This window comes from Schistocerca cancellata, chromosome 1, assembly GCF_023864275.1.
Source record: "Schistocerca cancellata isolate TAMUIC-IGC-003103 chromosome 1, iqSchCanc2.1, whole genome shotgun sequence".
NCBI classification, from domain to species: domain Eukaryota; kingdom Metazoa; phylum Arthropoda; class Insecta; order Orthoptera; family Acrididae; genus Schistocerca; species Schistocerca cancellata.
Window position 1 is genome coordinate 210,378,850 of NC_064626.1, and position 23,591 is coordinate 210,402,440.

General features: G+C 39.5%; 1 protein-coding gene across 1 annotated transcript in view; it reads right to left on the reverse strand.

Moving 5' to 3' along the window:
• LOC126164818 (uncharacterized) overlaps window positions 1-23,591 on the reverse strand; it is a 67,324-nt gene that overhangs the window by 19,223 nt on the left and 24,510 nt on the right. Inside the window, exons 2-4 of the mRNA XM_049920274.1 lie at window positions 13,705-13,856; window positions 13,124-13,382; window positions 5,234-5,435 (exon numbers count right to left, since the gene is read on the reverse strand). Coding sequence (XP_049776231.1) covers window positions 5,234-5,435; window positions 13,124-13,382; window positions 13,705-13,856 — 613 coding nt within the window. The remainder of the gene's footprint in view (window positions 1-5,233; window positions 5,436-13,123; window positions 13,383-13,704; window positions 13,857-23,591) is intronic.

Below are 23,591 nucleotides of genomic sequence, written 5' to 3' on the forward strand. Positions count from 1 at the left end.
TTCTCTCCAAAGGTCTCTTTAATTTTCCTGTAGGCAGTATCTATCTTACCCCTAGTGAGACAAGCCTCTACATCCTTACATTTCTCCTCTAGCCATCCCTGCTTAGCCGTTTTGCACTTCCTGTCGATCTCATTTTTGAGACGTTTGTATTCCTTTTTGCCTGCTTCATTTACTGCATTTTTATATTTTCTCCTTTCATCAATTAAATTCAATATTTCTTCTGTTACCCAAGGATTTCTATTAGCCCTCGTCTTTTTACCTACTTGAGCCTCTGCTGCCTTCACTACTTCATCCCTCAGAGCTACCCATTCTTCTTCTACTGTATTTCTTTCCCCCATTCCTGTCAATTGTTCACTTATGCTCTCCCTGAAACTCTCTACAACCTCTGGTTCTTTCAGTTTATCCAGGTCCCATCTCCTTAAATTCCCACCTTTTTGCAGTTTCTTCAGTTTCAGTCTGCAGTTCATAACCAATAGATTGTGGTCAGAATCCACATCTGCCCCTGGAAATGTCTTACAATTTAAAACCTGGTTCCTAAATCTCTGTCTTACCATTATATAATCTATCTGATACCTTTTAGTATCTCCAGGATTCTTCCAGGTATACAACCTTCTTTTATGATTCTTGAACCAATTGTTAGCTATGATTAAGTTATGCTCTGTGCAAAATTCTACAAGGCGGCTTCCTCTTTCATTTCTTCCCCCCAATCCATATTCACCTACTATGTTTCCTTCTCTCCCTTTTCCTACTGACGAATTCCAGTCACCCATGACTATTAAATTTTCGTCTCCCTTCACTACCTGAATAATTTCTTTTATCTCGTCATACATTTCATCAATTTCTTCATCATCTGCAGAGCTAGTTGGCATATAAACTTGTACTACTGTAGTGGCATGGGCTTTGTGTCTATCTTGACCACAATAATGCGTTCACTATGCTGTTTGTAGTAGCTAACCCGCACTCCTATTTTTTTTATTCATTATTAAACCTACTCCTGCATTACCCCTATTTGATTTTGTATTTATAACCCTGTAATCACCTGACCAAAAGTCTTGTTCCTCCTGCCACCGAACTTCACTAATTCCCACTATATCTAACTTTAACCTATCCATTTCCCTTTTTAAATTTTCTAACCTACCTGCCCGATTAAGGGATCTGACATTCCACGCTCCGATCCGTAGAATGCCAGTTTTCTTTCTCCTGATAACGACGTCCTCTTGAGTAGTCCCCGCCCGGAGATCCGAATGGGGGACTATTTTACCTCCGGAATATTTTACCCATGAGGACGCCATCATCATTTAATCATACAGTAAAGCTGCATGTCCTCGGGAAAAATTACGGCTTTAGTTTCCCCTTGCTTTCAGCCGTTCGCAGTACCAGCACAGCAAGGCCGTTTTGGTTAATGTTACAAGGCCAGATCAGTCAATCATCCAGACTGTTGCCCCTGCAACTACTGAAAAGGCTGCTGCCCCTCTTCAGGAACCACATGTTTGTCTGGCCTCTCAACAGATACCCCACCGTTGTGGTTGCACCTACGGTACAGCCATTTGTATCGCTGAGGCACGCAAGCCTCCCCACCAACGGCAAGGTCCTTGGTTCATGGGGGATATATATGATTAATATTTTGCTTGTCTGCAGACACATGTCTGCAATCCTGGTTGACAGTGAAATCCCCTTTCCACAATACCACAGCATTCCTCTAGAAGAAAAAAATAATAACAACAGCGCAACCCAGTGATAAAGTATTGTGCAGTAACTTGTTTTTGCATTTTAAAGGGAATAATATTGCAACAGTCCATGTGGAGATGGTGTAACAATGCATCATCATTTAACACAGTGACCAGGTGGCACAGACACTTCCAGTTTGGTCAAAAAAGTCTGAATAACAAAGGACAAAGTGGCATACCATCTCTTTGTGAAGAAGTAGGAAACACAAGCATTGTGCAGGTGCTGGGGCTCAAAGACTAGCAAATCAAAGTGACAGTGGAAAAAAGAGAAAATCAATCATATATCACTTTTTCAATGTCTCTTATGACATTCAGAATATGGCCAAATACCCTTTTGTCAGAGAAGTGTATCTGCTGGCACTGTAAAATGTTTCTACTCTGAATCTGAGATAGTCTCACCCTGATGGATGCCTCAGTATTTGTCGTCAATACAGCAGGTGTAATTTTTTGGAAAGTGATTTCCTGCACATACTAAAAATAAGCATCATGATTGGGAAGCAGACTGTGACATCAGAGATGCTAGCAACTTTTGGCAGCAAGTCATTCTATTGAGGAGTGACTTTTGCCCATCTCCTGGACAGAAACTATGCACCAATTTTTGATTATGTGTTTGGCATGGGGTATTTCATTGCGTGCAATTTGTAGGTTGAGGTGCTCCATGTGGAGTGTTTTTTTTTTTTTTTTTTTTGGAAGAAAGGGGCTGGAAGAATATTTGGAGTTTTGTTGGGGACAGTGTGGTGTATGCATCATAGAGCTAAGCTGGGGCAAGGAACTTCATTCAGGGAAACTTAGCAGGAGGGTTTGCCCATGGGCGGCAAGCGAGGTGAAGTCCAATGTTCAAGCATAAGCACAGACACCCTGGTTGAGACTGTGCAGATTTTTGGCAGCACCAAGCATAGTGTTACCCAAGATGGGCAGCTGTCTATAGTGAGTGTATTTGCAGCTACAGCATGTACAGAATTTTCCACATTGCTAGACACCCTCAGTGGCATGTCCTTTTGACTTGAAGAAGCAGCTGTTCAATTAATGCATGTTGCACAACCCTTCAGTTTAGTAGTTCACATTCACTGTCAGATAAGATGGAGTCAGTCAGATAGTGTTACTGTTGATACACAAACAGGAAGCTGTTACACAGAGAATTCTACACCTTCATGCAACTTTGCTGACTGACCATTACTATTGACATAATTGTGCTTAGTGTTTTGTTGGATCTGTTTTCCTATATTATTTACATAGCACATCATATTCCATGCAGGCTTCTATTGCAATAAATCAACAGTGTCAATGAATAACCTTTCTTATTTCAGTAGACCTTGTTCATTTAGCAATTTTCTTTTTCTTTTTTATTGGGGGGGGGGGGGGGATATTTCATGTGAGTCATTCTTTTATTATAAGTTGCATAATTCGTATTCACTAATAGGGCAAGATAACATTAATAAGTGTTCAGAGTTCACTGTGTACAGATTTCAGTAGTGTATATGGTTGGATCTGTGTCAGGGGTCACTCCAATGCAGAAATTAATCATAAGTAATTCCCACATTACCAAGCCACTGTGTCATTTTGTGTAGCTGCAAAAGACTTTCACCATCAACTAGCTTCAGGGTCATAGCTTGACTTTTTCTCATTATAATGAAAAATTTATGACTACTACTCATATATTCATTCTTTCACTGCCTAGTAGGTGTTATTTTTAAGAATTTCTGTCACTCCCCCCCTCCCTCTCTCTCCGCCGTCTGCTGAAGCAAAGAATCTAGTGACCAACTGTACAGGGTAATTGACTTTCTTTATGTTGGTGAGTGTCTCCTGTTTGTCCAGTTCAATATGGATCCAAAAATTTAAATACTGGTATCCCAGTATAAGACGTCCAAGTGTTTTGAGTGCAACCCTTTCCATAAACAAACTACAGTTTTCCATCATCTTACAAATACACTGAAACCTTTCATTTGTTTCAACTACTGCTGAGTTTATAGTTGAACCACTTAATGGTTCCAGAGAGTGTTTCTCCTAGGTATTTGCTTACACGACTGACTCCATTTGTGATTCATTAATCATTAACCAAAAGATACCACACTTTTAAGTTTCATGGGCAGCAGAGACTTGTATTTATCTCTGTTAAAAACTAGATGCAATATGTACATCAACTTGATTTTTATCAAGATACGACTGGACATTAACCACATTTTCTTCTTCTTATGTGGTATTCCCTCACAGATAATGTATCTCATTTCAGCAATAATGAGATACTGCTGCACAAATTACAATAGGTGTATTCAGGAAAAGAACAATACTTTTTTTTCATGGGGCAACAAAGGGTTCTGGCAAAAACTGGTTTGCAGCAACATATCCTTCACAATATTTCCAAATATCACATTGTTTCACATCACTGAGATCCTCTTTAGTTTCTAAAGCTATTGTCATTTGACTGAAATGTGTTTGATGTAGGTTTTGTAGTGTCTGTTTTGTGCTAGGAACAATGCAAAGTGAAATTTTGCTTGAAATTAGGAAATAAATGTAACAGTATTAGGTGAAAGAATAAATTGCAACTCACTGTACAGATGACCCATTAAGTTGCAGACAGGCACAACAAAAATACTGTTTTGTATCATAGCTTTTGGACAAAGCCTTCTTCATTGAAGAAAGCACACACACACACACACACACACACACACATGATTGCTACCACAAGCTGCTCCAACTCTTTGTTGAAGAAGGCTTTGGCCAAAAGCTATAATGTGTAACAGTCTTTTCGTTTAACTGGTGGTGCTCAAATTCAAAATAAAATCATGAATTTCTTGCCTCAAGAACAGTCAGTCATGACTTTGATAAAAGCACTTTGAAATAGTTACATGAGAATTTTCTGCAAAAGATGTTGCAAAACATGGGACACACAAAGAAATCATCAAGGGCACTATAAGAGAATCCAAAAGAAAATACCAAGAGATTCATGGCTAAGTGGAAGCGCTTCTGACATAAGTGTTTGTAGAGGAATGAGTTAAAGGGAATACTTTGAACAAGTGAAACACTAAACAGCTGTAAGCATGGTTCTTTTTTTATGCCTTGAAGGCAATGGCCAAAATAAAAAAAATGCCTGAATTGGGGAAAAGGAAAGATATTTTCCCTGAAAGATCGTAAGAACTTTGTGGAAGGATTTGCACTTCACTTAAGGTGCTGTAGAGCACTACATGAGAAGATTAAAAACACAGACATAACAATTCAAAAGAAGAAATTAGCCTATGGGGACACACAAAGATATTGGAACAGAACAGATCAGCACACAATCCCCTCAGACATCACTAGAAATGAAAAATTTAAGCCCATATTCTGAAAGGTTTCCTTTAAGATCTTAAATGCATTTGCTACAAGATCTGACCAGCATAACATTAATAAAACTGAATTACTTCTTTTCCTTGCAAACACTGTAAATGTTTAAATACATACTTCAGTGACTCCATTTGTACATACTTTCCAAAATGTTTCAAAAATGCAGAAAGATTACAAGTACTCACTGATAAAACATTCAGTACTGTTTGATAACTTTCTTCTTTGTGCTTTAAGTAGACAGACTCATCATCACTGCAATAACATTTACGTGTATTGGAAGAAGAACCATACAATAAATCTTCCATCTTCTGTTTCCATTCTAACAGTAGTTCGACAGTGTCAGGATCTCTCCCCAGGAACGTTTCTTCATTCACTCCTCTCTGTAATCTGTAATGGACAGAGTAAATTAATTCAACACAAAACAGAACAGAACATAAACATCTCATACAATTTATGAGAAAAAATTAAAGTACAGAAAGGTAGGAAAGTCATTGTTAAATGAAACTGGTTGCATTTTATGGTTTTAAATGCTATACTCATAAGCTTTATCACTCAAAAATTTGAATCTCTATAAGAAGCTTTTCAAAGCACATATCTTCATTGAAACAAATATGAAGACATTTTTCGTAGCAAAGTGTTAACAAATGTGTAACCCTATGCCTCAATCCGAAAGTTATGTCAAAGTTATTGAACTGTTTTATTCTATTCCTGATCTGGATGCAATTCTGGTACTCCACGTGTCAAACCATTGATACTTCATTTTATGGACAGCAAGACGTGGTAGCTTCAGTAATGTTTCCTGTTCAATGCTAGGCACTGAATTACAAGAGAAAAGTAAAAATTAGCTGTGAGAAAAATAATATGTGACTCAGTGATTATAATGATACTGAATATCACTAATACAGCAAAGTCATAACCATATTGAATTTTATGTGCGTCATTCACAGCACAGGTCAACTGTATCAATGACACGTGTTACTTAATAAAATTATAATTGTATTATAAAATAAAATCTTCACTATTCATGCTAAAGTGTATCAAAATGAAAGGGTGTTGACCCACAAGCCACAGTCAGATTTTGGTCTTTCATGAGCAATCATCTGAAATTCTGAATTGTGCCTCATTTCCTAATTAAAAGCCACAAATTATCAGTAACTCAACCTAGTTTTCTAAACACTACAGAAGCTGCTCCATACCCAGATTGGGTAAAGTTATTGGAGAAAAGGACAAGATTAGGATGGCTTAGTCACAGTTCTGGTGTGCGTTTTGGAATGGTACTTCCAGTCTTCGAAGAAGTGCATACTGAAATGAGCACACCAGATATGTTAAAGCTTTGCATCAGACAAGGACTCATAACCCTCATTTTCTGATTTTATATGCTAACATCCCAGTTGCATAAGCACACATCACAGACTGTCTCAAGAAAGTCTCTGTGAAGTATGGAGATGTCGGGAAGGGATACTGACTAAAGTTATTAGTCATTCCTTGAGGCATGGTCTTGTGGCTCGATTGTCCAGTGTTGCCCACAAAAAGCACATATCAGGGTCCAATTGTTTTACGGGTTTTAATCTGCTTACAATCATATGTTAATTACACTGCCAACTATATGCCCGTGTAGTTTTGGCAAAAGTTTTCATAACTCTGTGTTAAATACAAATAATTCATGCAATCATTTTATACTCCTAGCTGAAAATGGTTCAGTTTTCGGTCAAAAAATGGTTCGCTATTATGAATTATTACACAAATATGGTTTTATAAATAAAAATCACAACAATGTGGATGTTCTACACTATTAATTTATTTAATTAACCAGTTTTTGCCCTACAAGACAATCATCAGATTATGAATGAATGATCTCATCAAAGAGATGTGGTGTTGAGTTGCAGACAGGTGCAAAGAAAATTAATTTTGAAATATTTAGACTTTTTGACATAGACTTTTTCAGAGGTAGATATACAACACGTGATCACTGTCCCCAGGTGCAAATGCCCAACTGTGGCAGTGTCCAACATAAGCAACAATCCATGTAGCTTGGATGGGAAGTGAAGGGTAAGGAAGAGGACTGGGGTAGGGAGGGGGAGAGACAGCAGGACAGAGGTGGAGGAAGATGCTGGTGCTACCTATGGAAGCGTGCTACAACATGGTGAGGACAGGATATGGCTGCTAGTGCAGGACACCAGTGAGGGGGCAGGACACCAGTGGGGTAGGTGGGGGCAGGGTGGGGGTGGGGGTGGGGGAAGACAAGAGAAGTGGACAGAGAAAAGGAAAGGACTGTGTAGGTGCAATGGTGGGCTAGAAGCTGTGTGCAGTACCAGAATGGGAGCAGAGAAAGGGATAAGCAGGGACTAGTGAAGGTTGGAGCCAGAGGGGGTTGAGGGAATGAAGGATGTGTTATAGGGAGAAACCTCAACTGTGCAGTTCAGAAAATCTGGTGTTGGTGGGAAGAATCTAATAGCACAGGCTGTGAAGTGGTCATTAATGTGAAGCACATTGTGACGGGTGGCATATTCAGCATCTGGGTGGTCCAAATGTCTCTTGATCACAGTTTGACAGTGGTCATTCATACAAACAACTTGTTGATTGCCACACATACATAGAATGTGGCACAGTGTCTGCAGCTATGTTGGTAGGTCACATGGCTACTTTCATAGGTAGCCCTGCATTTGATGGGGTAAGAGATGCCAGTGACAGATCTGGAGTAGGTGGAAATGGGAGTTGTTATTCCACCCTGGGCTTTTCACTGTTTAACATCATTATTTATTCTGCACTAGTAGACAACTTTGAAAAGATATTACACATGGAGAGTGACATGCAAAAGCAGAGTAAATCTCATCTTCGACAGTGTCACTGTAACATCATTGAAAATATTTAAACTGAACTGTAAATTAATGTGAAGTGAACATACCAGAAAACATTAAATCTGAATATTGGTAAAACAGTGTGTGTCTGCATGGAAGAGGCGGAGGACAATATGAGTAAAATGAAACTGTAGTACACTTCAATCTAAATTTGTAAATGGTATAAGTTCTACATAAATGTCAGGTTTATATATGTAAGTGTAAAGAATTACACTAAATAGAAGGAGAGATATGCATGTGGTAAAACTACAGAATAGCTTATATAACAATATAAATAAATTGACAATCACAACAAAATAAAACAAATACTAGACAAGAGTATTGGAGAATAACTTGAAAAGATATTACACATGTAAGGCGGCACAGAGAGAGCAAAAAAGGTATCACTGACCATTGTAACAGAGCTGGAAGTATGTAATATATCACTGATAGTTGTAGCAGAGTTGGAAATACATAAGCTAAACTGTAAATCAGTTAAGTATGGTGAATTTACTTTACTGCAGGGAAGAGGTATGTGTATGACAAAACAACAGACTACATATCAGTGTTAGGAGCATGCAGATAGTCATTATAAAACAAATAAATACATGGCAAGATTAATACCTGGAAATGAACAGACAGTGAGTGAAGAATTGAAAAATTGTTATACATTCTAGTTTTATCCAGAAATCCCACATTTGTAGACGGATTCCTTAATTTATAACACTGTGGTTTTATCTTGTCTCTGAAAGTGAAGTCTGACCAGATTATGACTTGAAGAAGGTATGCATTATAGACAAGGAGTATTAGGTATTAGAAGCCATATGGAAATGTCAGAAAGTCCTGGTACAGTGTACATGCAAAAAAAAAAGCAGAGGCTTTGAATCATTGTGAGGCATATACAAATGAACTCTGCTAGCCTTTGGGAAAAAGCCTTTGATGAGCTAGAGTGAACACATGCGCACGCCCCCCCCCCCCCCCCCCCACACACACACACACAGAGAAAGAGAGAGAGAGAGAGAGACTACATTGTGCCAGTGCCGACACAATGCACAGAGGTGTGTGTAGTAGTGAGTGGTATCCTTTACTCATATATATTTATGGGTAGCAAAGGCAGTAGCACATACCTTATAAGAAACAATGGAAGTGCTCCAGTAACCAAATGCTACTGAGCAATGTAAACTAAATGCCTCGAGTGTTATGATGTGGCATCCCTACAAACTCCCAGCTCTGTTCTAACTGCAACATCTAATTATGTTCAGTTTAATATGCAACATCACCAACCAGCCATGTAATCTAGATAAGGGCACACTGACTACATGGAAATTATTTTTACTTCTCATACTATGATTGTGAATTGCACAGTACATTCTAAATTCACTCTCGTTTTCATCCACAAAAACTTTTAGGAAGCAGACATGTTTGTAAGCAACTGTAAGAACCCCTATGTCTTTGAAGAGACTTCTCCTAGATGTCAGTTCTCGTCTTACAAAATACTCTTCTGCAGAATAAATATTTATTTGCCATTACCTGCATTACCAAAGAAGATTATACCACATGAGAGTGTGAAGTGGAAGTATGCAAAGTATGCTAGCAATCCTGTTTGCAGATCAAGACTTACAAGTGTGAAGTAGGCAAGACTGGATGAGCCTGAGCTAGAACCAAATTTGAATATGTGTCATGTGAGTAATAAAATAGTTCAATCATGACAATCACCTGTTTGTCCCTCCATGATCCACTCCACAATTTGCACATTCTGAGTTCCAGAGCAAATCCTTTACAAAATATCTTGCAACATTCTATCCTGTTGTTGTTGTGGTCTTCAGTCCTGAGACTGGTTTGATGCAGCTCTCCATGCTACTCTATTCTATGCAAGCTTCTTCATCTCCCAGTACTTACTGCAACCTACATCCTTCTGAATCTGCTTGGTGTATTCATCTCTTGGTCTCCCTCTACGATTTTTACCCTCCACGCTACCCTCCAATGCTAAATTTGTGATCCATTGATGCCTCAGAACATGTCCTACTAACTGGTCCCTTCTTCTTGTCAAGTTGTGCCACAAACTCCTCTTCTCCCCAATTCTATTCAATACCTCCTCATTAGTTATGTGATCTACCCATCTAATCTTCAACAATCTTCTGTAGTACCACATTTCGAAAGCTTCTATTCTCTTCTTGTCCAAACTATTTATCATCCATGTTTCACTTCCATACATGGCTACACTCCATACAAATACTTCCAGAAATGACTTCCTGACACTTAAATCTATACTCGATGTTAACAAATTTGTCTTGTTCAGAAACGCTTTCCTTGTCATTGCCAGTCTACATTTTATATCTTCTCTACTTCGACCATCATCTGTTATTTTGCTCCCCAAACAGCAAAAATCCTTTACTACTTTAAGTGTCTCATTTCCTAATCTAATTCCCTCAGCATCACCCAACTTAATTTGACTACATTCGATTATACTCGTTTTGCTTTTGTTGATGTTCCTCCTTTCAAGACTCTGCCCATTCCAAAAAATCCTGCAGAAGTTTCTTGAAGTAAAACAATTATAGTATCCTCATCATATGAGGATAATGGCTTCACACAACTGCTCAAGAATACATAAACCAAAAACTTCTTCTGAATAAACAAGAGGATGACCTCATGACAGCTGAGAGATGCCAAATGGTATGAAATATATGAAGAATAGCTGCAGGTGTACAAAACGTTATGGAGGAGGGTCATACAAAATCGCGCTCTGCTCAGTAGAGCACAGAATTGATGACACAGAAGATGTTTATATTCAGTGTATTAGTCCAGTTGATTACATTATGATACAATGCTTTTATAATTACACTGACAGTATGAATTACGATATTGCTCAAAGTTTTTATTAGTCTTCGAAAAAAAACACACACACACACACACACACACACAAATCATTCATACATGCAAAACACACACTCACATGGCTGCTATTGTCTCTGGAAACTGACGACGCTTGACTGTAGTGATTAGCAATCTTGGCTAGGGTGGGTAGCAGGGTATAGAACAGGCATGTGGTGGGAATGGGGTGAGTTAGTAAGGTTGGGTTGGAAGAAGATGATGTAGTGCTGTCTGTGGGGATGTGTAGTAGGGAGGGGAGGGGTGGGGTGTGGAGGGGCCGGGGGGGAGGAGAGAATACAATCAGAGAAGAGAAAAGGACAATGTAGGTGTGCTGTGGAGGGAGGGGTGCAGGGTAAGAAGGTATGTGTGAGGATGGAATGGGTGCACAGAAGGAGACAGAGGCAGGTGCAGGACATGGACTACAAAAGATTGAGGCCAGGGATTTATGGGAGAGAAGGGTATGTTGCAGGGAGAGTTCCCACACAGATCAGAAAATGTGTTGTTGGTGGGAAGATTCCAGAAGGCATGGGCTGTGAAGCAGTTGTTGAAGTCAAGCACAATATACTGCACAGTATTCTTGGCAAATGATAGGTCCAGCTGTCTATTGGCTATAGTTTGACAGTGATCGTTCACGAAGAAATAACAGTTTAGTGCCTCTTCACACAGCCTATCCATCCATTCTTGTCAGTCTCATTTACAGTGATGAGCAGTACCTCTCCAAATATGCTGAGGGTTTTGCTGATGCCTTCACAGATCAAAATAATCCTCCACACATTGTCTAGTAACAGATCTCCCATGCCTAGTCTCCACAGTCACCCACCATCCCTCACATATCCACTGAATGGCCACAATGGACCGTCGTCTTCCCGACTCAGTATCACCTAGGACTGGAGCAACTGAAGCATATTTTCCACAATGGTTTTGACTACCTCTCATTGTGTCTTGAAATGAGAAAAATCCTGAGCACCACTCCCCTAGTGGTATTCTGCCACCCAGCCAACCTGTGCAATATGCTCTGTTCTTTCTTATCCCATCATTTCTACCAACCTGTTGCCCAATTGCCCATACACCTTTAAAATATATAGATGTAGGACCTGTCATGCATGTCCTGCCAGCATTACCAACTCCAGTCCTGTCACAGGTATCTCCTGCCTGTCAAAGCCAGGGCCATCTGTAAAAATAATCATGTGGTCTTCCAACTCAGCTGCAACCTCTGTGTGGCATTTTACACGGGCATGACCACTAACAAGCTGTCTGTCTGCATTAACAGCAACTCACAAGCTGTGGCCAAGAGACAGCTGGACCACTTAGTTGCCCAGCATACCATGCAACACAGTGTGTTTGACTTCAAAAACTGTTTCATTGCCCATGACATCTGGTTTCTTCAAACTAACACTATCTTTTCTGAACTACACAGGTGGCAACTCTCCTTGCAGAATAACCATACCCATGACACCTGGTTTCTTCAAACTAACACTATCTTTTCTGAACTCCGCAGGTGGCAACTCTCCTTGTTGAATGACCGTAGCTCGTGTAACTCCCCTGACTGCAAACTTCGTTCGTCTCTGTCTTCCACACCCTGTCCTCTATGCCCTCCCATGCTCCAGCTCCACCCTTATAAATGCCTCCCATCACTCTGTGCACCTGCATAGTCCTTTCTCTTTCTCTGTTTCTTTCCTCCCCAATTCCCATCCCACTCCCCCCCCCCCCCCCCCCCCCAACACAGCCTTCCAATGCTGCACTTAGCAGCCCATCACCTGTCCCAGTCAAGTTCCTGCACACTCCTGCAGACAGCATTACAGCATCTTGCCCAGCCATAACCTACCACCCTTCCCCTCTCTCAACCACACCTCTTCTGTAGTACAACTACCCACACTAGCCAAGACCGCTGATCACTGAAATCAAGACTCACAGGCACAACGACCATGAAAGTGAAAGTTGTGCTTGTATGAATACACGTGTTTTTCTAAATCTGAGTGTAGGACTTTGTCCGACAACTTAATCTACTTTTAAATGTGCCTGTTTCCCATGCAATGCGACAACTGTGTGGTCAGTTGTAATCAATACTGATTCATATTGTTAATCCATTCTGGATTTGCTGTCATTTAATTTACATACTGATGGTGACAGATGATGCACAGGAAAATCAGGCACAGTGAAGTAAACAGTAAAACAAAATAGACAAGACAATTAAGCTCATTTATTTACATTTTAAAAATTGTGCCAGGAATGGAGATACAATTATGAAAATACACACACTAAGGGAAAAACAACAAAAGAAGAACAACAATAATAACATTAAGAACAACAATAAAATGAAGAGTATGCAAATTATCATAAAAGGATCATTCAAAGTGAATTACTTACTGTTCCAAACGTAAATCTGCCAACAACGATAACAAACTCCCTTTATCATACATAACATTCTCCTTCATTTGTGCTGCTAAGTTAGCTGCTTCTGCCACATCTTCTTGAGCAATTATGTGACCAGAAGAATTAAAGAATATTAATCCTAGATCCTTCACAATAGCATTTCTGTTTAATATGCTTGTTCTATTCTTTTCTGAGTTGAAACTTTCATCCCCATTCTGAAAGCATTTGTTGTCTCCATCAGGTCTGCATACATCTGGAACAAAAAGGAACATAGCAACCTGAATGTCAAATAATGGTTGTATCCAGTGATGTAGTAAAAAAGATGTTCTTAACTGATTGATGTTTCATAGATCATATTTCTGTAAGCACTCATTACTAGGCACACACTTTGCTTGCTCAAGTTATGTGATACAATAATGCATTAACAACAAAGTTACATTGAAGGATAAATGTTTTCATGAGTAAAAGTAAAAAATGAAATGGGAAACCATTTATTTAGTCCAGAACATTGTGTCGATTATTCTGATAAACTAGATTTAATTTTATTTAGGCAGAAAATATATTTCTAAACTCACTTGAACTTGAAGCACAAGAGGATTCAAGAGTTTGGCCTCCTAACTTAATTACAATGAAGTCCTCCATGTTGTGTTCCAAAAAGTGAGATGCTACTGCAATTCCTTGTGCTTGTGCACCTAATATAAGTATTTTTGTGTGAAACATTTCTGGGCTGCAACAACAAAATGAAGAACAGGCAAGTTACATAAAAAACTAAATGCAATACATTTCATTTTGAAAATAATAATTCTTTCTGTAAGAGAAGGCAGTAACCACTTGTGAAACAATCACAAAACAGATATACCGCTACTCCTGGTAAATTATGTAGATCATATGAGGTAGCTCCAGCTGCTTTTATAGCCACTGAGTGCTTTTCATGGGGTAAAAGAATGGATAGTGCGTCCGTTGTTCTCTGTGATTTGGAGAAAAGCCTCAATGTTTGTGCTGTCATCTTTTGTATATTTAACTCATTCTAAAAAAAACCTTTGGTACTCAAAGTCACAAACAGACTTTTTCAGGAACGTCTACATTAATTTAAAAAGTTTCTGACCAATGGAGTAATACCATTTGTTCATAAATAATGCAGTTCAGAAGATGGAATAACCTACGCTACACTATCCTTTCTTCCAAGCATAGGTTCCATAATATGCACCCTGGGGAAGTGAATTTGTTATGATGAGTAAAAAATGAATAGAAGTTGAAAGAAAAGTGAAACCTAAAGCAATGATAATGTTGGTCAGATTGATTAAGGAACAGGGCGCTGTGTCAAACCCCAATGGCCAAATGCTAAAGATTTAAATGTCTTAATAAACATTACAATTACAATTCCCATTGTAAGAAATTGTCGACTCCCAATATATATTCAGCTCAGTTCCACTATACATTGAGCTCCATCAGAGGACGATCATGCAGAAAAGCATTATAAACAAACATTACGTTCTTTGCTTCTTTCCAAAATGTTTATCAATTAAACATCCCAGTATCTTGTAATGAGTGTTTGTGTTTGAGGCAAACAAAATAGTGACTCCTATAATACTAACAATACAATAGCAGTTAATAGCAAAAACGACACACAGTACTTCATGCTAATTTCGGGGAGGAATTATCGTATTTAAAGCATAACTGTAGTTGAATGACTTAACAAAATGGATATTAGCACCCTATTAAAGCAAGATTGTAGCCGTCCTGGTGTGCAATAAACTGACAAAGCGTAGCACTAGCGAATTATCCTTACTAACTGTAGCGAAATTCAACTGCTACATTTAAAATAATGAAATACCAAGCTATAGACTGTTATTCATCAAAAATGATTATTTGCCATACCGCACTGGCATCATACATAATGAACTAAATGTTACCTGCTACTCTTGTGAGTTATCACGCCATAAATTCTGTACTTTCATTATAGTTATATTTTAAAGCTGATCGTTTTTATTGTGGTCGTATGCACATTACTGCAGGCAGGATTCCTTGCTATGCTTCACCAGTTTAGAAACATAACATTTTAAGTAATACTATGTAAATAACAATGCACCAAATTTTATTTGCTCAACATATTCCTTCGTACCAACAAACCTATACAGTTTATTTCTTCACCAAAGTTTCGCTGCGCGGTGAATTCGTGTGAGGTTATAATAAGAGTCTGGAATTGTTATTGTACTGCTGCAAGCGGAGAAAAAACAGGAAATATAAAAATTAATACAAGTTCATAGGTACTCTACCATGTGCAGTTTATGTTTCATTAACTTTCCATTGCTTTGAAGAAGGAAAACGGATTTCGCTGCCGGCTATCGTGCACACGTAGACAAACATCTGTTTCTTCAAGTGGTAGAAAGTAAGTTTGGTCGAGCATCCTCCTTTACGTACGCTCATTTGCATATTTTGTCGAAAATGGGATGGAGAAAAATTTATTTATTCAGTAATTTTGTTGCCAAATAGAATGTTGTGAACGTCGTCTGCTTGTCGGCGAAGATTTAATTATGCGGCTAGCATGTAATTTTATAAGCTTTGGTTTCTCCAAAGCATTTGATTTATTTGCGAATCAACTATGCTTGCATAGATTCACAACTATCGGTGGTTAGCTATTTTCTTTAAATAATTATCATCATACTTGTTTCTGACATTTCAGCATCTCTTCTCTGTTTAAAGAAATATGCGAGGGAGCCTTTCCTTTCTTTGTCTGCTATGGGACTCTCAGCCTGTGAAAGAAACATATTGACGAAAATTTATATCTATCAGTCTTAAAAGCGGTCCTAGTTCTTAAAGAAATACCCAGATGAGGCGTTTTATCTCTTCGCATTTAATACAATGTGGGAAATCATCACACAAAAGGCGGTACTTATCTGTCACTTCTAGGTTCTAAGTATATATATATCGATTATTATGATGATAACAGCTGAAGGCAGAAGTGAAGCGTTTTCTTGGGATTTTGTTGTTTAGGTTCTTCCAATGAAACCAGAAACTTTTGGAATACCTACAGTTTACGGAAAACAGCATTGATTATTTCTTTGAAAAACACTAGATTTAAGCCAAGTGCAATATTATCTTATACATTATATTACAGTGATCGAAGAGATAAGTAAACACATACCAATTTTTCCGCACTGTATACATTGAGTTTGAAACATTTTCTGCAACAATGTTTGCGGCTACTGTTGTTGTTGTTGTTGTTGTGGTCTTCAGTCCTGAGACTGGTTTGATGCAGCTCTCCATGATACTCTATCCTGTGCAAGCTTCTTCATCTCCCAGTACCTACTGCAACCTACATCCTTCTGAATCTGCTTAGTGTATTGATCTCTTGGTCTCCCTCTACGATTTTTACCCTCCACGCTGCCCTCCAATACTAAATTTGTGATCCCTCGATGCCTCAGAACATGTCCTACCAACCGATCCCTTCTTCTAGTCAAGTTGTGCCACAAACTTCTCTTTTCCCCAATCCTATTCAATACCTCCTCATTAGTTACGTGTTCTACCCACCTTATCTTCAGCATTCTTCTGTAGCACCACATTTCGAAAGCTTCTATTGTCTTCTTGTCCAAACTAGTTATCGTCCATGTCTCACTTCCATACATGGCTACACTCCATACAAATACTTTCAGAAACGACTTCCTGACACCTAAATCTATATTCGATGTTAACAAATTTCTCTTCTTGAGAAACGCTTTCCTTGCCATTGTCAGTCTACATTTTATATCCTCTCTACTTCGACCATCATCGGTTATTTTACTCCCTAAATAGCAAAACTCCTTTACTACTTTAAGTGTCTCATTTCCTAATCTAATTCCCTCAGCATCACCCGACTTAATTTGACTACATTCCATTATCCTCGTTTTGCTTTTGTTGATGTTCATCTTATATCCTCCTTTCAAGACACTGTCCATTCCGTTCAACTGCTCTTCCAAGTCCTTTGCTGTCTCTGACAGAATTACAATGTCATCGGCGAACCTCAAAGTTTTTACTTCTTCTCCATGAATTTTAATACCTACTCCGAATTTTTCTTTTGTTTCCTTAACTGCTTGCTCAATATACAGATTGAATAACATCGGGGAGAGGCTACAACCCTGTCTCACTCCTTTCCCAACCACTGCTTCCCTTTCATGCCCCTCGACTCTTATAACTGCCATCTGGTTTCTGTACAAATTGTAAATAGCCTTTCGCTCCCTGTATTTTACCCCTGCCACCTTCAGAATTTGAAAGAGAGTATTCCAGTCAACATTGTCAAAAGCTTTCTCTAAGTCTACAAATGCTAGAAATGTAGGTTTGCCTTTTCTTAATCTTTCTTCCAAGATAAGTCGTAAGGTCAGTATTGCCTCACGTGTTCCAACATTTCTACGGAATCCAAACTGATCTCCCCCGAGGTCGGCTTCTACCAGTTTTTCCATTCGTCTGTAAAGAATTCGCGTTAGTATTTTGCAGCTGTGACTTATTAGACTGATAGTTCGGTAACTTTCACATCTGTCAACACCTGCTTTCTTTGGGATTGGAATTATTATATTCTTCTTAAAGTCTGAGGGTATTTCGCCTGTCTCATACATCGTGCTCACCAGATGGTAGAGTTTCGTCATGACTGGCTCTCCCGAGGCCATCAGTAGTTCTAATGGAATGTTGTCTACTCCCGGGGCCTTGTTTTGACTCAGGTCTTTCAGTGCTCTGTCAAACTCTTCACGCAGTATCTTATCTCCCATTTCATCTTCATCTACATCCTCTTCCATTTCCATAATATTGTCCTCAAGTACATCGCCCTTATATAAACCCTCTATATACTCCTTCCACCTTTCTGCTTTCCCTTCTTTGCTTAGAACTGGGTTGCCATCTGAGCTCTTGATGTTCATACAAGTGGTTCTCTTATCTCCAAAAGTCTCTTTAATTTTCCTGTAGGCAGTATCTATCTTACCCCTAGTGAGACAAGCCTCTACATCCTTACATTTCTCCTCTAGCCATCCCTGCTTAGCCATTTTGCACTTCCTGTCGATTTCATTTTTGAGACGTTTGTATTCCTTTTTGCCTGCTTCATTTACTGCATTTTTATATTTTCTCCTTTCATCAATTAAATTCAATATTTCTTCTGTTACCCAAGGATTTCTATTAGCCCGCGTCTTTTTACCTACTTGATCCTCTGCTGCCTTCACCACTTCATCCCTCAGAGCTACCCATTCTTCTTCTACTGTATTTCTTTCCCCCATTCCAGTCAATTGTTCCCTAATGCTCTCCCTGAAACTCTCTACAACCTCTGGTTGTTTCAGTTTATCCAGGTCCCATCTCCTTAACTTCCCACCTTTTTGCAGTTTCTTCAGTTTCAATCTGCAGTTCATAACCAATAGATTGTGGTCAGAATCTACATCTGCCCCAGGAAATGTCTTACAATTTAAAACCTGGTTCCTAAATCTGTGTCTTACCATTATATAATCTATCTGAAACCTGTCAGTATCTCCAGGCTTCTTCCATGTATACAGCCTCCTTTCATGATTCTTGAACCAAGTGTTAGCTATGATTAAGTTATGCTCTGTGCAAAATTCTACAAGGCGGCTTCCTCTTTCATTCCTTCCTCCCAATCCATATTCACCTACTATGTTTCCTTCTCTCCCTTTTCCTACTGATGAATTCCAGTCACCCATGACTATTAAATTTTCGTCTCCCTTCACTACCTGAATAATTTCTTTTATCTCGTCATACATTTCATCTATTTCTTCATCATCTGCAGAGCTAGTTGGCATATAAACTTGTACTACTGTAGTAGGCATGGGCTTTGTGTCTATCTTGGCCACAATAATGCGTTCACTATGCTGTTTGTAGTAGCTAACCCGCACTCCTATTTTTTTATTCATTATTAAACCTACTCCTGCATTACCCCTATTTGATTTTGTATTTATAACCCTGTAATCACCTGACCAAAAGTCTTGTTCCTCCTGCCACCGAACTTCACTAATTCCCACTATATCTAACTTTAATCTATCCATCTCCCTTTTTAAATTTTCTAACCTACCTGCCCGATTAAGTGATCCGTAGAACGCCAGTTTTCTTTCTCCTGCGGCTACTACTGGTTGCAAATTGTTGCAAACGCAGAAACAGTGTTCAGTGGCTGTTTCAGAATAGATCAAAGAAAACATTGTTTCTGGTCTGCTACTGTTAAATGCCTCTATACAGTACCAGTGTTTGTTTATGCCCTGCCCTGCTTGTATAATGCTGCCTTGTTGAGTGTTGCGTTGCGTTTCTTTAGAATGGAATGGACGAGAAACTGGATATTCGAACTTGTCACACGCTATGAGGCAGAGGAGTGCTGCTGGAACGTACGCACCGCCGATTACAAACAACAGTAAAGTAAAGTAAGATGTTACAGAAAATTGCAGCGCTCCTTACCACCAGCAGCAGTGACACGTTTCAAAAACTTAGGTCTCTCGTAGCTCAATTTAGACGCGAGAAAAGAGAAATGAAGAGAGCAAGAAATATGGTAGTGGTTTTGAATTTTTGTACAGTGCCCGACAGAATGGTTGGTAGGATTTGAGTCACGTAGTACGCCGTCACTGTTGCGCCTGCGCGAAGTATGCGCGCTCTGCGTTGAAGAAAGACTGCCTTTTGTAATTATGCTGTATTGGAGTTCTGAGCTTCGAGCATTCGCCGTTGAGGGGTGATTAAAAAACGAGTGTCTCATCACAATTCAGGCGACACGGTATAATCTGGAATGATCGGGCGATTGGACGTCGACGCAGGATTACTGCATCTTGTCCAAAGAAGAGAAGTTCAGCGCGACGTAGGACACAGCGGACTGCGGAGCGAATGGAGGGGGCGCGCCAAGCATTCATTCGAAGTGCTCACCGTTTTGCTGCGACATATGCCTTGGTACTGACAACGTCAGATGATACCCTGCGACGAATCATCCGTGATAACATGCACCTTCCCCCCAACAAACTTGCAAATCCTACAGAAATTAAACGAACAACATAAAGTTGACCACCTAACCTTCGCTTTGCGCTTACTGGAACATTTAGCAGCTCAACCGCAGATGCTAAACGACTTACTGTATGTGTTGGTAGGTGGTAAGTTTCTAGGGGACCAAACTGCTGAGGTCATCAGTCACTGGACTTATACACTACTTAATCTAACTTAAACTAACTTACGCTAAGGACAACACACACACCCATGCCGGAGGGAGGACTCGAACCTCCGAGAGAGGAGGGGGAGCCCCGCGAACCGTGGCAAGTCGCCCGAGAACGCGCGGCTCTATGGTGTAAACCAAGTAAAGGGCATATATGACATGCATTAGCATATATTTTCTTTGTTTTCAATGTGTGTTTCAATAAATTTGCCAATATGTTTCGAAGTTCTGTCCTCTTCATAACCTGCTATTCATTTTACAGGACCCCGCATAAGCCAGTGATTCGGTTTCGATAATTTACGGTTCTTGGGTGTTATCCAAGACCCAAACGATACAAGAGAGACAATCGTAAAAGACGTACCCTAAACAAGTTTATGCTTGCTTATGTTTATTTCTGTTCCGTACTGTACAACAATATTCAGCAATATTTGCCATGGTGCAACTGCAATTGGGTGTACAAAGTAACTTGTATGTTCTCACGAATTACTTTGTGTTAAAGTTGTCCGTGACAGGTATATTTGGGAATGCAATGATAAATGATGCAGCAGCAACTCGTCCTCATCACACTGAGATCACTTCACATGTCTGTAGTCAGTAAGAATCGAAGCTTCCTTGTGAGCCGTAATAGGTCCTTGACTCGGAAATTCTCAAGACATCAGGAGGCACTCTGCTGTCATAGTGATAATTCATACCTTCTCAGGCTGCAACAACATTGGTTTTCGGGAAACATGAAAGACTGAGCCCATACCACTGAATGTATTTTCTACAACCATACTTGCCCTACACAACCAGTAGCTGAAAATTCTTTCTTTTGAGCCTTGGTTGTGCCTTCCTGTATATGGCTTCATGATGTTTTCCTGCAATGGAAAAGCATCATCTGGCGGAAATTAGTACCCTCCGTCACACAACGCTAGGTGACTTTCGGAATGTGGTGCACATGTAGATGAATACATATGGTAGTATCTTTGTCCTTCCAGGTAAACATTCATGAGGTAGCATGTTTAGTTTTTATTTTAATTTTTATTAGTTCACTTACAGAAGCATTCTGCTCACTTATAGAGGCATTTTTAAAAACACTTCCATCTGAAATCTTTCCTTGGCAGCCAACGTCAACTTACAAGTACTTGTAATTGGTAGAAACTACAGCAAACAGCACAGTGCTACATGCCCCTTTGTAATGGTAAATTCGCTCCTACTAGCAAAAAGGCGCTGTATAAAAATTAGCTATCCACAAATTGCTCAACACAATGGGGGACATGGAGCAGGGCTACCTGACTGAACACAATTTCTTTTTCACTCCATTTATCATCAGTCGCCAACATTTGAAACAAACAGATCTGACTTGAGGTTCCATAAGAGATACCAGCTGAGGATACAGAAGATGTTGCAGATCCCGATGAATCATCGAGAACGCCTCCTCCTAAATAACGGGCGAAGAGTGGGTGCGGCAGAAGAAAACCTGTTAAGCGACGGAATAGTAATGTGGCAGAATTTCCAGCAGCAGCAACAACAACAACGGAACACGACTCAGTCGGTGCCTGTGGGAAATTACAACAAAAACGGATGTCACTTTCCTTGAGGCAGAGATCAATTTGTGTAGAAGAGAGGTGTCAACAGTGAATGCGGATTTGGCAGGGGGATCTTCAACTGCAAATTCCTCTGTCACATTCGTTGGAGCTGCCAGTGTCCCTGAAGTGTAATAACTTCTATTAGTTGAAAAAACTGGAAATTTGTGGTAAGCTTCTGTGGGACCAAACTGTTTAGGTTATCGGTCCCTAGACTTACACACTACTTAATCTAACTTAAACTAATTTACGCTAAGGACAACACATACACCCATGCCCGAGGGAGGACTCGAACCTCCGACGGGGGAGCCATGCGAAATGTGACAAGATGCCTCAGACAGCGCAGATACTGCATGCGGCTCTATTTGTTGAAAATGATAGTGATTTGGTGTACTTAGTACGAATTAGATGTAGGCAGAAGATAGATTTGGTAAGAAACCAAAGGAATAAGATAAGAATGAAACACAATATACAAAGACTCCAAATGAAGGAAACACAGGAAGAATATGGGTAGAAACTAGAAGAGATATTGGAAGTAGGGAGAAACAGGGAATGAAGATAACGTGAAAACTAAATGGAAGTCGTCGAAAACTGCCATTAGTGTAGCTGCAGAAGAGAAACTGTGGAGAGAACAACCCAAAAGGGTGGTTAAGTGGTTCTACGAGGAATGCTTAACGGTAATACACTAGAGAAATGAAGCGAGATGAAGGATGTTGCAAAGAAACACGAGGTTAGTGGAAGAAGGATACAGACAAAAGAGGAAAAGAGAGCATAAGCTTTGTAGGGTAAAGAAAAGGCAGCATGAAAGGAGAAGGATAGAGCAGCTGGACGAAATGGGAGACAATAAAGAGATCAGATGGTCCTATGAAAGAATAAGAGAGTTGAAGAAAGGTTTCCAACCTCGAGGACGGAAATCTAATTGGAGATAAAAGCAAAGTCCTAGAAAGGTGACAAAAGTATTTTAGTGAACTGCTTGATGGGAAGGAAGGGGGATAAAGAAGGAACCGAGTTGAGAATGAAAAGGAACAGGACTCAGAACTGGAATCAGAGTTAGATTTAGAGGATCGGGTAGAGGAAGCAGTACCAGAGCTAGAGGAAATGAAGAATGCTATCAAGAGCCTACAAAATAATAAAGCAGCAGCAGAAGACGGCATAGAGGCCGAATTATTAAAATATGGGGGAAAGAAAGAGGAAGCAGTATATGAATTGATAAAGAAAATATGGATAAAGGGGGTAATGCCTAAGGATTGGAACATGGGAATTATCTGCCCATTAAATAAAAAAGGCGACAAGTCAGAATGTAGTAATTACCGTGGAATTACTCTCTTGGACGTAACATATAAGAAATTTAGTAAAATTTTAGCCTCCAGACTTGAACGGATGATGGAAGGGATATTGGGGAACTATCAGGCTGGATTTAGGAAGAACAGATCCACGATGGATGAGATATTTTATTAAGATAAATGCCAGAGAAGTTTTATGAGTATGACAAGCAACTACATCAGTTGTACATTGATTTTAAGCAAGTGTATGACAGCCTACACAGGAAGAAAATTATACAGATCATGGAAAAATTTAGAATCTCACTAAAACTGGTCAATTTGACAGGAATGACAACAAAAGCAACAGTGTGTAAAGTAGGAATAGAACAATAACTGTCTGTTGAATTCCAAGTACAGAGGGGGCTATGACAGGGAGACGTGATGTCTATGTTAGAAAACGTGATGTGACAAATGCCGATAAAACCAGG